Below are 17,218 nucleotides of genomic sequence, written 5' to 3'. Positions count from 1 at the left end.
ACTGAAGCAACTGCAACTGAAGCAGTGTACTGAGTTTTTAACATAGGACTGTAAGGAGCATTTTGTCTCTAAATAAACCATTGAGATAAAATTCTAATTTCTTTTATACTGATTTGATTGATTCACAGCCCCTTGTAGATGTGTAGACATCATGTGTAATTTTAAGGTACATAGTCTGGGTACAAATTATATTTCCTATACAAATTTGGGAATTATAACAAATTGAGTTTAAATTCAGTTAAATTCTGTTTAGGACCACAAAAGCTTTTGTGGAGGTAGTGGATCCCCAACTTGGATGGTGATCGTACACCCTTCACTTTTCACTGGCTTCTCTGTTTCTATTTTTGTCACGGACTGAGCAGTTCCTGCTTTTGCTTCACATTAAAGCTTTCCTCCATCAAACCAGTTGAACAGGAAGAAGGTTTAATCTTGCAATGCAATGATCTCTTCTAGGAATATGGCATTGACATTACAAAGTAATGAATGTGGCCTTATTGAGAAGCAAATACTGGAGGTGCTATCTTTGTGTCCAAAGTTAGCAACCATCTTCTAACTCCTTGTTGTTGTAATAATTAAGTACATCTACATGTTGGCCTTTTTTCTGTGTTTTTTCATTGGCAGATCAACTTTAAATATTGTCAGCAGGGACAGTGTGAGCGAACCACAAACCTCCAACACATAATCAAGGTAAGACTTCTTGTTGTGTCTCACTCTTATGGAAACCTCTGATTGTGGTTGCTCAAAGCACAGCACAGTGCAGATATCTCAACCATATGGAAATTTGGCAGTAGATGCCCATTCAGCCTGACATCTCATCAGGTCCTGGCTGAGCACTGAGCCCCAGGGGGCCGCTGGCAAAGCCTGGGACTTTCCTGATTAGCCATCCCAATGGCGAGCCTCTCTGAAAGAATGAGGGAAAACTGGGAGTGGGGAGGTAGAGGCCATGCTGTGGATAATTGAGGCTGTCAGTCATAAATCTCCTAAAGGATTGTGCTGACTGATCCTGCTAATTCTGTTTTTCTTCTCTCCATCCCCCCACTTCCCTCGGCCAAACTTAACTGTCCATCATTGTGTCTACTGATCTGCCTTTTATGACATTTAAATTATATGCCTCTGATAGTCCCCTATTTCCCCCACTGTTCTATTCTTTGCCTGTGTCTAAAGTGTCATTCTCCATGTCTCTAAATGACAAATTCTTTCACCTTTGCTCCTTATTTTCTCATTTTCGCCTTTTCCTCCTCAGTGCTCTTCACCAGCATGTGTGTGCGTGTGTGCGCGTGTGTGCGCATGTGTGCTCATGTGGCCCATACATACTTGAACAAACCGTTACTCATTTCCAGCTGATAACACCAACTGTTACACATCTCACCTGTGACAACGATTAATGAGTGTAATCTACCATAACTTGATAATGGGTTTGGGTGTGTGTGTGCACGTGTGTGCGTGTCCATATTTCAGGCTCTCTCTCCCTCCATGTCACCGTCCTTTCCCACCCCCCACATTCCTCCGTCTATCTCAATCCATCTCTTTCTGTCCCCCTCTTTCCCCCAATCTTCCCTCCCCATCCTTTCTATGCTCCGCTGTCTCTGTTCATGAGGATGTGGTTCTGATCCCCCTGGCTCTGTGTGTGTGTGTGTGTGTGGCTGAGAGTGGGAAGCAGACAAAGAATAAGAAACATCATCACATTTCTACCCGAGTATCACCCATATCAGTGTTCTCATCTGAGATATCTGCGGACTGTAACCACACAGCTGACAGACATGGATGTGTGTGTGTGTGTGTGTGTGTTTTTTTGTATCTCTAGTGTTGTGTAAATCAATAGCAGCTGAGGAAAAGGAAAATGCATGGAGGGATTATAGATAGAAAAATGAATAAATGGAGCAGCCCTTCAATGTAAATTCTTACAGGAATACATTGCAAACTAATTAAATGAAATTTAATTCAATTATTGTTTCTTAATGCCATTTTATGAGGTAGAAATGTAAACAGTCGAAAGCAAATATTTGACTACAGTGAATACACAGTGTGGTATGAAATTAGCTTCGAACTGTATGACTGTAGCTAATGAGATGTGCATGGGTTTGAGTTTCTGCCAGTTTTCTGCCACTCACGTGTGCAGGCCATGGCCCGTGGGTCGGTCTCAGCACGGTAGAAACCTTTCTCACAAACACACTCAAAGGCTTGTTCCTGCGGAGACGAGCTGTGGGGAGGACATTTGGTGCAGTAGGCATCTGTGGCTGAAGCTTTGTAGGTACCAGGTCTGCACGCTTGAGTGAGGAGACAGATAAACACTGTGTTAGAGGCTGTGCCAATACACCTTTTATACTGTATATTCCGCTCAACAATTATCAACCAACACACTAGTAATTAATATTAACCTACCGGCCGCAGTTGTGAGGACACACACTTTTCCTGTACAGTGAGGGATTTTTACAGACCTTGCATTCAATTTCAGTTGTACCTCCAAGTAAAGTGGTTTGAATAATCTAGCTAAATTTTTGGCTTGTGTACCACCTGTCTGATCGTCCGACTGCTGATGTTTCTTGCCCTGTCTAAATGTCTGAAGTTCCCAGATTTCAATTTGGTGAGTACGTTATCATAACTGAAAGAAATTATGGTCAAAACTACAAGAATAAAACCAAGGTTGTGCACGGTAATAACCTTTAAGACTGTGTGAAAATAAAGGAGAGTCAGAAGAGTATAAAGGGCAACAGTTACTCAAAAAGGTAGAAAATGTTCAAGAAAATGCAAACCGACATGAGGAATTATGCAACAAAAGAGGTACTACAACAGATACTGATAGGTCATAAGATGTGCCATGCAGCCCCCATGGCAAGAACAAGAAAACAAAGTTTGATTAATATATTGTGACATTGGGTCTATATGAGATACTTTTAGATCAGGCTGACGGCCCTATTGTACAATACAATAACATGGTGCAACAGCAGATCCACTGTCATTCCCGTTATATAAGCTGTAGATCTTCAGGCAACCGAGGGAACAAAAATACACAGCTGCAGTCGCAGCAATAATCACAATAACATAATATGACTATTGCTATGGCTGTTACGCTGGCTGCATATTAGTCATTATGTGGAGTCATAAAACTGGGGAGGGAAAACCACGCTACCGCTCAACAGGAGCAGCTTGCTGAAGTAGATTGGGGACTTGAATGATTTCCCCTTTGCATCCTAGGCAGTAAAATGGAATTTCCGACTTTCCCTCTGGTAATCTGAATAAAGATTACGCATGTATTTATTTATACATTCGTAGGCCTGGTATTCCCGTCCTTGCAAGCCTTTTCTGCTAAGGTGGTAAATAGTATTAAGGTGTACAAAACCCCATGTATGGAAAATGAGTGTCTCAAATGCAATTCGATATATGCCTTGTGTGTATGCATATGTGTATGTGCGAATATGTTTGATCAGTGATGCTATAGATTCCGCCAGGTGCTGATTGCATGTTCGTGCGCTGAGCGTTTTTCAGCGAGAAAGTGTTAAGTATGCGGCGCGTGTGTATGTGTGAGCGTGTGTGTTGGCTTGCTGATTGCTTGTGCTGGTGGTGAAGGTCACGGATTTAATCAAGCTACACGTCAAGCTACACGTCCCAGAAAGGCTGTAAATTATCACTGTAATACACATGTTCACAGGCACACGTGCATGTCCGACGCCATGGTTAACCTGCAGATAGAGGAATGGAAAAGTGGCCTAAAAGTGGTGTGATTTCTCACTGTGGAGGTAAGTTCCTCCACCTGGACGCTGTGCTTGCTCGCATACAGACAGTATTTTTAGGCAAATCATTCATCATAGGGGAGCAAAGTCCACTAGCACAATCCCCAAAAGACCCGAGAGAACACCAGAAAGGGGATGTGTGTGTGCGTAGGTGTGAAAGAGAGAACGAAGGAAAGAAAGAAAGAAAGAAAGGAAAGGGAGTGATAATTCTCAAAGGGTTTCTGCTCTCTTTCCTCCTTCCTGTCAGCTTCCAAGGTAATGGGTGCCTATGTGCTGTGCTAGTGACTCTGTGTGTGTGCGTGTGTGTGTTCTTGTTGGCTGGGCTGTAGGAGCAGGGTGGAAAAGCAGCTTTTCTCTGGGGATGTTTCATCCGGAGAGTCCTGGCTCCGGGCGCTGGCCAGGCACAAAGGACCCCTACGCTAGAGGACAGACAGGGCGCCCCGTGCCAGGCCTGGCGTCCGAACAACTGCCTGATCAAAAACTTTCTGCAAGAATGGCAGCTTGGCCACTTTGAGTGGCGCTTCCTTCTCCTGATCTGCTGTTTTCTACTTTGCTTTTCCACCTCGTTCTCACTCCAGCTTTTCTTTCTCTCTCCCGTCCCCCCTCTCCTCCATCCCCCTTCTTCTTGCCTCTTTTTGTTTTCTCAAGCTACTCCCTGTGTCTGCCCCATGGGAAATGTGTTACTTGACTTGGTTCCCTTATGATTAATGATTTACCATAGATATGAAAAAGGGACAAGAAGGCTGAGGCAGTAAGACAGAGCTCACATAAACATGCACTCACAGAAAGCAGACACACAGGAGCACAAAAGTTTAGTCACAAAAACTATGTTGTAGAACTAGGAGCTAACTCCAAAGTAACTGTACAGTACGTAGGGTGCTTGTATGTGTGTGTATGTGTTTCTTCTAAAGACAAAGAGTGGCCTCAGATCCAGTATCTTATTAAATATTCATCCGGTCACCAGAGAGACTTAGTATATTTATGCCAATCGATAGCTCTTAGATATGATATAGTCCTGCTACTCAAGACACACCCTCAGTCACAACGCACTGATTGAAAAGGGAACAGCCCAACTGTTTCCTTTGGGAAAACACTGCACAGTGATTGAATTCTTTTGTATTCTATTTCTTGTATATTCAATTCTACTCTTTCTCTACTCTACTCAAATTCTTTAATCAATTATAAAAAATCTGACAAGTTATAGATAAATAAGTGTATTACACCAAACAACCAGGACATGTCTTTAAAAAGTTGCACTAATCAGTGTATTTATATTAACAATGGATCAAATGATGATGTGTAATGTAGTGATGAATTCTTAACTGCAGATCCCCTCAACTCTACAGAGCATTTTAGCATCTCTTAACACATTGTTGTGGTTTATGGCTCACACCTTTACAGGTTTAGTTCACTGTCACCACATATCAACTGTGTTTCCAGGAGCAGGCAGCTGTTTTCAGCTAAAAAGTTCTTATAAAAGTGACGGTACGTGACCTGCCCAGCACCAAACAGCAGACAGACAAAGCGGCTAGCTGTTGAACATAGTGGAGCATTTAGCACCTAAATAGCCAGGTATTTACCTCAGGAGAGCAAGCCGAAGGTAAAAGGAAAGTAAATATTCATTCATCAGATTGACCAGAATCGCGAATCCGTTACCCCCAAGTATCTGTTGATACTGCTTCTGCTTGTTTTATTTGACTGCAAAACCCAAATATAGTGTTCTTATTCAGAATCACATAAAACGAGAAAAAGAAAAAAGGAAAAGGAAATGGAGCTGAGTGACTGTTTAAGATACAAGCGTACTGAACTTGTGTGAATGACAGAAACTGCTGACTATACCGGAAGAGTTCAGGAAGTGGGTTCGGTTAATGGTTGAAAAGGGCCTGTGCATATTCACACACAAGTGTGCACACTGAAACACAAACCCGATATCACATAGTCAAAGTCATTACATCCTAATTACATTCAGCCAGGCAGCTCTGTACGTATACAAAATCACATCAGCTGCACTTTTCTGAAACAAACACTTCCTCTGCCTGGCTGGGAGCCGTCTCCTCTCCTCCACTTCCCTTTCAAATGTTCTTGCTAGTTTAACTGTTATTTGCTCTGTTCTCTTGCTTTCTGTCGCACTTGCTTCAAGTCAAACATTGGCTCCCCGCCGGCTTTACCATAAAGGCCAGAAAGAGGAGAAAACTCTGTGTGTGTGTGTGTGTGTTTGTGTGGGTGGGTGGGTGGTTGGGGGGTATAGTGAGTGTGTGCATGTGCCTGTGTGTGTTCTTTTGAGAGGGAAGTTGTGTAAAGCTCGCTGGCCCACGGGAGATGAGCTCCATAATGGTCACCATGGCAACAGGCTTTCAAGCTGGAACCCTTCTAGTACCCCTCGAGTGCCACAGCTCCTGGAGCACAGAGCGGCCTGTGTGTGTGTGTGTTTGTTGGCTACCCAGGCGTTAGTTGAGGCCAGCTATTTAAAAATTGATACATCAAGCGTCAGTGGAGAAATCTGACGAGATTGAATGTGACGTCCTTTACGGCCACTGGGGTCGCATCTGTATGTGTGTGTTTGTGCTCATGTGTACATAACCGTGAAACATGCTTTCGGCCGAATTGAATAACGTTGTGCCTTATATGTGAAAAAAACATACACAACAAGGGGCATAAAACCCTTTATATGATTACTGGCACTTCACAACATTACAAATGTTAATGTAAACATGTCATTTTAATTCAATAGATTCACTATACATTGGTGTGCATTATCAAAGCAAAATGCATCTTTTAAAAGCTGCCGATGAACATGACCAACTGACAGTGTGTTTGTGTAGTCAACAACTTTCCTTGTTGATAAGTGGAAGTAATATGTCTGGTGTGTGTGCGTGTGTGTGTGTGTGGGTTTGTGTGTGTGTGTGTGTGTGTGTGTGTGTGTGTGTCGGTTTGTGTGTGGTAATGAGGAAGTTTGTGTAGGATAGAGATGTCAGCATCATAGTCCAGCCCCCTGTTGAGAACCTCTAATCCCTAACTGGAGTTCATAACAACCTTTAACACCATAATATTCAGCATTACTACTAATCCTGCAAAACATACGCACACACTCAAGACACACATACAATTCCTGAGCAAACATGCTTGTCTGTTTTTGCATTAAATTTGCTCTTTCTTTCTTTCTTGATCTAAGGATTATTCAACTATGGACACCTCATGTTTTTGCTTTGTATGAACAACAACTTTGCAACTTTGCAATTACAAAATTACATTGCCTTTATGTTTTGTTTTTGTGTTGTGGGGCAGTTTTCTATAAGTGGCATCATCACCACAACAGAAATGTTGTAATAACAATGAGCTCACTACAGATATATATACAGTAGCTCACAGGTTCCCAATGCTAAAACCATCTGTCCTCTCACTGCAAAATCTGATCAATAGTTTGATTAACACTAAAAACTTTGATATATGTGTGTTCCAAAAACAATCTTCTTGAAAAACATAGCTACTCAAGAAACAGTAATTGTTGGTCCAGTTTAACCCAGTTAACATCAAGACATGTCAAGTATAATGCAGTTCTTATTAAGAAGTATAACAAATGTGAATGTTAAAATGATTGAAAAATAATTTGCAGGAAACAGGAAAGACTTTACTCAGGATAGTAGCACAATTTGTAGTGCCTGAACAGAGCAGGTGCTCACTGGTACCAGTAACATTTTAGATATTTTCCTATCAGGGGTCAGAGTGGAAGGAAAACCCACCTGAACTAACTTTACGAGTTATCCTGTATTTGAGACTAAACATTGTTATGCTTGACCATTAGACCATTTAAGGCCAGAAATTTAGAGTAGTAATATTTCCCCACCAGAATTGTATTACTGGCAGGAAGGAAACATGCAAATAAGTAATAAATAGTATTTATATCAGGTAAGTAATGTTAGGGCAATACTGGTCCTTGAAAAAAGAAGGCATTTACAGGCATGTAACTGCATAATTACAGTAAATGAATTTCACATACATCACAAAAATATTTAATAAACTCTTTACAGACTTCTGACACTGTACAGACTTCTGACAGTGTTTTGATGTTTGTCATGGAGAAAAATCCATCTGACCATAGAAGAGGTGTGAAAATAGCCTGCCAGGCTAATTATCAGTGAACACATGCATTTTCATGTCAGATCCTGTACTGTGTGTGGCCATATATGGGTAGTTGTTTTTGGAAAAGATCAACTGTTAGGAACTTAGGCCTAGTAGTTGAGTAGGACAAGTTGACAGTATCGACACCTTTTTATCCCAGTTCAACCACTAAAGTTCATTACATAAGAGGTAAGACGACAGATGGGGTGGTGTCTCAAAAACTATAATGTCTTCCTAAAGAAAATATTGTAATGTGTGGCAGTGGTTACTTTTGCCTACAAGACTTTTGTTAGAGAAATACAAGGCAGGATCACATGACTGCATAGTGGACGTGAGACATGAGCCGTGTCCTGACAGAAGACATAGGCCTCCATGATTGACACCTCAGGACAGACCCTTACTGTGTTTATAGCATCCTATTATTTCTCTGACCCCTACACACACACACACACACACACACACACACACACACACACACACACACACACACACACACACACACGGTCAAACCAGATATAAAATGGTTTGTGATGTCCAGTACATGAAGCACATGAGCATACTCTGGCTTCTTTCTGATCTACTCTGTGTCCTCTGGATACCAGCCAATTACTGAGAGCGGCCAAGGGGAACTACGGGATGAAGCTCTCCCTCTTCGTCATTCTGTCCATCTCTGTTTTCTCTGTCTGTCTTTCTCTATTTCTTTCTCTCTCTGTTTATCTCTCTGTTTGCCCTCCTGCCTGTCTATTTCTATTTCTTTGTCTCTGTCCTCTCTGTCTGTCTTGCTCCTTTTCTGGCCATCTTTACTTTATTCTCTCTATTTATGTATGTGTGTGTATGTGTGAGTCTACCTTTGTATGTGTGTCTTATTTCCCAGTGGGCTGTCTGTCATACGTTGACCCTGACCTCCTCCAGAGCTCCTGCACAAATATTTACTCTCTCCGCTGACAGGCACACACACACATACACAAAACCCTCAAAAATAAATCGGAGGGAAAGAGAGCAAGCTCAATTTCAGTGCAATTAAAACAAACATCCACACACACACTTTTCTAGTGGTAACCCAAGCTGATGGCTCACTAATTCCGAGCCAGGATGATTATCCTGCAGTCTAAAAACAGATTAAATAGATACCAGGTGCATGTGTGTTTCTGTGTGAAAGTGGTCATGGGCGAGGGACAGAAAGAGAGAGAAAGAGAGCGAGAGAGGGCATGACAGGCCTATAGAAGGAGTCTTTTGGGAGTTTGGTTCACTGTCTGAATAACTTACTTTTCTGTCTGTCTGTTTTTCCATCAAGATAAAAGGCCAGGGCCAGAGGAACACAAAGATTCACCTCCTCCTTTTAACAGCCAGACAGACGGACCAGTACACACTCAAAAACACAACACACACACCCCAAAAAAAAAAGCTTCAGTCTTCATGGGCAGATTTCAAGCTGTACTTTAACCCCACACGTTCTCTTTCCCTAGGCACACGTCGCTTAAACATCTTCTATCAAACTCAACCCACAGAGCTTTAACACACTACAAACACGCACGCATCTTATCTCCCCAGATGCACTCAGCAAACGTGCCGGCATCGGCCCGGCCCCGTGACCGGCAGAGTGTGTGTAGGAGGAGCGCACCTCCTTTCCTCACCCACGTTATTTTCAGTTCATCACTCTCAATAATTCATTCTTTCAGGCGGAGGAGGAAAGGAGAGCCCCGTGCCTTTTTCTTGGTGTCCGTCACACACACACACACACACACACACACACACACACACTCACACACACTGATGTACCTGTCAAGTGGGGGGGCCATATTCTTGTTGTAATCTGTGGGTGGGCAGTTGTTGCCTTTGTCAGCAAAAGACTCAACGCAAATTGACAATGGCAGGAAAATCTGAACTTGTATGTTTTAATCTCATTCGCATGGGAAGATTACAGAGACTTAATAGTCAGTGATTTATAAACAACTAACAAAAGCAAAAGAAATGCCAAGAGAGAGAACGCTTGAGATTGCTTCCTTGCTCGTTTGTGAGTGTGTACACATTGCTGAGCATACATCTCTTGAGAATGAATGTATTTATGTGCAAGTATATGTATGTGTGTGACCCCAAGTGGCCTCTTCCACCTGACAGACACAGTATAACCTTGTTACAAATGAAGTATTCACCTTACACATCTCCTTGACACCCCGGCAGCATGCAGGAAGTGAAGGGTGTCACATACAAAAGAGTCCCCTCCTGAGAAAATTGCCACGGCGTGTCCCTTTTTTTTGTTCTCCCCATAATAAAATCTGCACCATTCAGGACCGCAGGAGCTTTTCATCTGACAAATAAATATCGACAAAACAATTAGATCTCTGGGCAGATCTACTTCTGAAGCAGCCTTGAAAGGTAATGGCACTCTCAGACCTCAATGATGTCCTTTCAGCATAGCGATGGATGAAGCCGGGTGGCAAATCACAATGGAGAGAGATGAAGTGTAAGTGACATAAACTTGATGATTTATGCTGCTGTTTTCATTTATTTTCAGCTTCATGTAAAATGATCAAAAGTGAAGTTATATGTTTGCATGAGGCATCTTAAATGTGACCATGTGTCCTAAAACTTTTTGTAATTTGTTTAGTTGTAACTGATTTATTCTCTTGTCTTCTACTAATAATGCGTTGTAACCTTTTACACATATTTGCAAAATCAGCTATTTGCTATTTTCAAAAAAGTAGTGCAAATTGGCACTATTAAAAGTATGCCAAATTAGCTGAGAACAATTCTGGTTTGCTATCACTGGATTACTTTGTTACAGAAGAAAACTTAAAAACATGATGATTTTCAGGTTAATTTCTGGAGTTATGAGGAGCATTTTTTAAAGCTGATTTTTAAGCATATTTATGGCCTATTCTCTGAGGTAATATATCTTCAGAAAGAGTCACGAGGAATGTAAAAGTATGTGTATCAGGTCTGTGTGTTCAGATTTGAGAGCAATTTCTGACGCAAATTGTGTCAGTCAGACGCTAAGGGCTAAGTCCATTAATTGCCTCCATGCAGTAGCCAAAATACAATAACCAACTTCCTGATTGTTTTTTTCAGAGCACTGGCATGCACCTGTCACCTTTCACCTCACACAGTGTCTTTGCCTCCCTCTCTTGAGAAATCATTATGAGTAAACATGTTTACTCGTAAAGCTTGCAGGTGTATTTTATGGAGCTACCTGTACAAGGTGTCAGTTCAAGCCTGGAGCCTATGTAGAAATTATCCATCTATAATCGTAACACTGCAGCAGCTGCTCTAAACGGCCATATTTAAAAGGGAAACATAATCTGTCACATCAGGTTCTGTGTAACCGTTTCTTGTTCTGGCCGATAGTGGGACTAAAAAATCAGTTTTCTGAACAGTTCCTCTTGGCTGCCGAACAATAGTGCAGCTGTACTGCATACAAAAGCAGCAACAATTTGGACTTCACCCGCGCTTACATGTGCACGTCGTGTTTGGGGCTGAGCAATAATGCCTGTGCAATGCCGGCCCAATCAGGCTGACAGGCTGATCGTACATCTGGAAGCCATCCATAAACTAGAAAGAGAGAGAAGGAGGGGATAAGGGGAAGGGGTCAATGGCTGCCTTCCTGTTCCTGTGTTTCCTGTTCAGCAGACCCGCTGGCTTTCTGCATGCCTCCTCTGGCCTCTCTTGCACACACATGCACCTTTTTGAAACCTTTAGATCTTAAGTGGAGCAAACTCAACACTGATATAACACTATAGAAATGTGAAAATTATGAACTTTCCCATGAGCGCACACATGTTTATCCCTTGCTGGAACTCAACAGCCTATGGAACACAGCCAATTAATAGCAACTGTACCCAAAGGAGACAAACTCTCCCCTCTACACCTCTCTCTCTCTGTGCCTCTGTCTGAAGGGAACAGTGCTATATAAGGACGTGAGGAGTTGAAACATGCGTTAACAGCTTCTCAGTCCTTGGCCTGCTTTTTCTCCTTTCCTCTAAGGGTTTGTTCACACAGCTCAACCCAGTGCACCAGACTCAGCTCAACTCTACGAGGTCTAGTCTCCTAAAAGCCACCTTAATGTCCTCAGGTTTTGTTGTGGTTAACACTTCAACGGTGAAAACACGTCTTGGTGTTAAGGTGGCTTTTGGCAACTCAGCTTATGTCTGGCAAGCGATCTACCATGGCGAGAGAGGAGCTGTGCTCGGAGGCTCTGTGTGAATAGACATTATCTGGGTCAGTGCTGTGTGGGTATGTAGACGGGGACCATGCTGTATAGAGGACATAGCGAGTGCCTAAGCCTTTGTGATTTTGTGTCATTTATTCAAACACAAAAGAGAGGAGATGAGAAAGAGGGAGAGGGAAAGGGATGGAGTTTAGGAAGGACGTGTGCGAGAGAGGAGACAAAGGAGAATAAAGGAGAAATTAAGAAAAAGGCGGCCGTCGTTATCCAAGTAAATGAAAAGTGAAGTCAGACAGATGGACAAGTCGAGTAGCAGAAAGACACACACTCCCATAGACAGGTAGAAAGACAGATGACTGGCCTTTACCCGGCCCATATATCCGTTTGTCTTTTAAGAACATCTGGCCAGTAATAACACCCTGCTGCCTGACACAACAGCTTAATGCCCTAATGCCTGTAGCAGTGTACATACATACACACACACACACACACACACACACATACAAACATTGTGTGGATTGTATACACACAAAAATCTCTTGACTTGCTGTCTAAATCCTTCTGTTAGCCGCCCACGCCCTTCCTACCCACACCTTCATGCTCTTGAGCTCCCTGAGCTGCCACAAAGAGAAGAGCAAAGAAATGAGGGAACTGTGTGTGTGTGTGTGTGTGTGTGTGTGTGTGTGTGTGAGAACATACTACATGCAGGAGGGAGCCCTTGACCTTCAAAAGTCTGTATGTGATCAACATAAAAATGCTCACTACTACAGACCCCCCCCCCCCCACACACACACACACACACACACTTCTGCTGTAAGGACAGAGGCAGAGATCAAGCTCTGTGTTGGAGAGGCAATAAAGAAAGGCAGGTTCCCTACTGATCTTTCAACACACACACCTACATACACACACACACACAGCGCTCTGTAAATGAGCTCAATCTCTTTCACAGGTGCGAAGATTAGCCTTTTCCTACATCTGTTCCCTGCTCAAACCTTTCATTATGAACAGAGGCTGCAATCCTCTTATGAGATATAAAGTCTAACAGTCTATTGTGTGTGTGTGTGTGTGTATGTGCCTGTAGTCTTCTTGGTCTTATTTCTTTCATTATATGCGTCTCACTGCATATCTTGACGGGGCCTTTACAGCACATATAACTTTCACTTATCTATACAGAATGTACGTTTTCTTGCAGAGAACAAATAAATCTTTTCCTGCTGCGCTGCCGTCAGATCCAGGTCTGATTGAGTGAACGGCTGAGCAGCAGCCCTTTGATCACTGTTTGTCACTGGGCAGACAGAAAGCTGAATTTCCCTACACAGGTTGAGTAACTTTTTCAAAAAGAAAAACAAACTACTGTGTTTTTTAACTCCTGAAAATAACATTGAACTGGACTTAGTTATCCCTCCCAGAAGTTATGATCTCATAGTCAAATGGGGTTTAGAGTGTATAAGTGAGGAAAGCAGCATGATGTTTTCCTGGCATTCAGGGTTACATGGCTATGCCTTAAAGGAACTGTTCAACATTGGAGCTGTTTTGTGTTTCACAATTCATCCGCGCAACACTTCTGTGCAGCGTCTCTTACTGGAAGTTGCCAGATAAAGTCGTTGAGCACAGATTTTTGGTTTTGATCTGTACAGGTACAATGATACAAACCTGGCAACCTAACTTTGACAACAAATCTTGAGGAAGTTACAGCGGCCGGCCAAGAAATGTTCCAGCACATACAGTAACTCTGAGTAACACTGCAATGTGTACACTCGTTTGTTTTGCACAGATTACGAGACATAACGTGTTTATTTGTGAGCTTTAGAGATGCTGCTAGGTGGATTTTGTTACATTTGGGTAGAGCCAAGCTATCTATTTCTCCATTTCCAGTGTTTGGGGCAGTAGCTTGTGATATCAATATTAAGCACGATGGCCTCTCTGCCACCTCAACATATACTGTTGCATCCATTTTCAGCTGATTTATTTTCACTTTTAACCAACCTGGCAACATTCCCGAGTCGTGAGGTCAAAGACTGCACCAATGCCTTGTTCTACACACATATTCCCTGCAGTGCATGCTTGCTCAAGTAATCTTTGTCCCACCCCTCGTTTTTACAGTCGGTCATCATTATCATTTAATTAACCATAGTAGATAAAAACAGAAAGCACACAAAATAAAATGTTATTAATTCATAATAAAGACAAAATTTGACTGTAACTTTGCAACAAACACAGAAATGGAAAAACAAAGCATATTTTAAAAAATGTGGAACTATTCCTTTAACACACAGCCATGATATTTATATTGAACTCTCTGAAAGACCAATACTGCGAGTTAATCCACAAAGTGTTCTGTTTTTCTTTCTTTAAAATATTAGTTCAAATCATGTAGCAGTCCAGAAACCCATTGTGACTGCCTCCACAGCGTTCCAAATTAACACATAGTGCAGTTGATAAGACAGTTCACACCGGATCGGATGCACATTGGACTTGTTCCTCAGTGATTTACACTCTGGTTTCTGTTCAATTTGAGAAGTGAAAATAACAGCAGGAGAGCTAAGCGGAACCAGTATGACGAGTGTGGTGTGACTTTGAAAAGGTCCTCTTGTAAACTAAGTTCTTGCTTCATATTGGCAGCATCAAACAGACAAGTGAATAAGAAGAAAAGGGTGGAAAAAGCAGACCATTACACAGGTATAGCCGACGGACAGACAGACATGTCATGCTGACCTATATTACTTTTGCCTGCTGAGAAAAAGAGGGAGGAGATGAGAGCAAGAGAATTTGTGTGGAGGTGACAGGTGTCTGTCCTTCTCCACTCCGTCTCCTCCATCTCTCAGGCATCTGAGGCAGTAATTGGTGCTGTCAGGCACCCAGAGAAGGACAGAACACACACACACACAAACACACACATAGTCTATGCTGGCACACACATACACGGTCACACACACTCCTGCCCTTCAGCATGTATCCTTAGGGCTTAAAAGCAGGAGAGTTCACTACATTCCCTACCAGCTGTGAGACAGAGAGACAGCAGGAGAGAATGAGGGAGTATGAGGTGGAAATGGAGAGGGTAGAGGAAACAGAGGCAAACAGAGAAAAAAAGAAAGCAAGAGTGTGAACAAGACAAACGGGGGAGGGGGGGAGGCTTCGGCTGCACAGACATAGGCCTCTGCATGGGGTAGAGAGAGATGGAGGAGAACTTATGAGGGCGTACAAATGTATGTGACAGAGAGAGCAAGTATGTGTTTGAATAAGAGAGAGAGAGATTATGTAACTCCAGTGGTGACAAAGGAGATGAGTATGATTTCATTTGACTGAGCAGCAGAGCCCTGGCCGTCGGAGCATCAGTGTGTTTAGAGCACAGGACAGTAAACAGAAAACCACAGGTGAATGACATAAAACAAAACCGCATGGAAAAGAAAGAAAACAAATATGTATTGAAGTTGCAGTGTTAAACATAAAATGTCAACACATCCCATGAAAAGACCAAAACCAATAATGTATTGATCCTATACTAACACGTATCGTCTGTGTAGCAAAGGTCTAATAAAGCTTATTTCCCCTTTGTTGTCCAAAAGATACTAAAAGCACATCAATGAGTCACACTTTTGCACTGGTTTCTATTTTTCCTTCACTAAACTTGGGCACAGTTTTAAGTCCCTCTCACATACAGTACATCGTCCTTCTACGTTAAATACTCACTGGAGCACCAAATGTACATTTATCCGCTGCTAAAAATAGCCCCAACAGATGCTGTTTCATTAACATTCGTTAAAAACTATAGTGCCCATCCATCTCTTTTAGTAAATTACTGTAACTTTATTTTACAGGTCTCAAAGGTTACTTAAAACAAAATGATGTAATGATGTGTCAGAGGAAGGTGCCCGGAAAAGTAATTTGGTACTACCGACATTGTTCATGTGGTACATTTGCAATTATTTTTTTTCAATTATTTCCAATTGCAACCTAAATAATCTTTCTGTTTTTGTTTTCATAGTATAATGTCAACCTTTTTCTTTTCTTGGCCAAAATACCAATATATTATTGTCACATTAATTATGATAACTTATGACATCACTGTGAAGGCAAATGGTAGCTTCCATCACATCCTGGTTGCTAATGAGTGCTTGTGTTTCAAAAACTAGACCATATTTCCCATGAATGACATTATTTCCATTTACACAGTCAGTTACCACTTGTACTGATTGTACTGGCAGAATAGTGGCCCTTCTGAGGGAGCAACGTCCCATTCTGTCATAAAACTTTTCACCAGATTTAATCTTAAAGTGTCTGCCATTAACAACATCAAAACACACACACATTTAAAGACACTTTGTGCCCCACTTTAGGGAATAAGAAGCAAGCATGGGGTGGGAAAATAGAAAAAGAGAAAGATGAACCCGTGGTTTATAAATGTTTAACGAGTGCAGACAGAGGAGATGAGGGCTGCGAGGAGGAGGAAGAGGAGGAGGAGGAAGACAGAAAGAAAAATGATGAGGTGAAAAAGGAAGACAATATCAGAAAGAATTGGTGGGGAGCAAAATGGGGGGTTTGTAGAGGGAGGGAGGTGGAAAACAGTCCCATTATAGAAGCAGACACCAGAGCAAGGTTAGAAAATAGCAGAGAGTGGGGAGAGAGCCAGAGATTGAGAAAAAACGACTGTAATTGGAGGTGTCTGGTGTTTGTCTAACGCAGAGAGGCTAGTAATGATTCCATTAGCGCCTCACACCAATAGAGAGAGAGACAGACAGACAGAGACAGGGACACTGAGCGAGAGACAGAGCGGGATAGAGAAAGAGAGTGGGAGTCAGAGGGAGAGAAGTAGACACATGTGACACAGAGACAAAAAGAGGAGCCTAGAGAGGCCAAAACACAACGAGAAGATTCACACAGAACACCAGAGCAAGAAAACAATGAGCATCAGAGCAGCTAAATAGTGAAAACTGGAATTTCCACCCCACGGTTGTATGCCCCCACCAACCAGTCGATTCAAAATTCAGAATGAGGCAGGAAGTGAAAGGCAGAATGGACGAAAGCCTGTACTGTGCTAGTCATTGTTTACTCATTATGTCGTCCCAGTCAACATGTGTGTAATCTGGAATTCATTCTTAAATTATGGCTAAAAACCTATTTGAGGTCACAATGACCTTTAATCTTTGAGTCAAAAGTGTCACCTATTCAGTGACTGACCAACAGTGAAATATAGTCACAATCT

The 17,218-nt window shown here is 42.2% G+C and overlaps 1 protein-coding gene across 1 annotated transcript in view; it reads right to left on the bottom strand.

The window, feature by feature from the left end:
* The window catches only part of epha4b (eph receptor A4b), a 90,728-nt gene that overhangs the window by 42,243 nt on the left and 31,267 nt on the right, over positions 1-17,218 (bottom strand). The window contains 1 exon segment of the mRNA XM_038718213.1: positions 2,112-2,267. Coding sequence (XP_038574141.1) covers positions 2,112-2,267 — 156 coding nt within the window.

The sequence above is a fragment of the Micropterus salmoides genome, unplaced genomic scaffold, assembly GCF_014851395.1.
Source record: "Micropterus salmoides isolate LMB-PRFRI ecotype aquatic unplaced genomic scaffold, ASM1485139v1 Ms_hic_scaffold_14, whole genome shotgun sequence".
NCBI classification, from domain to species: Eukaryota; Metazoa; Chordata; class Actinopteri; order Centrarchiformes; family Centrarchidae; genus Micropterus; species Micropterus salmoides.
Note: the sequence above shows the minus strand (reverse complement) of the source record. Positions and strands in the feature narration are given on the sequence as shown.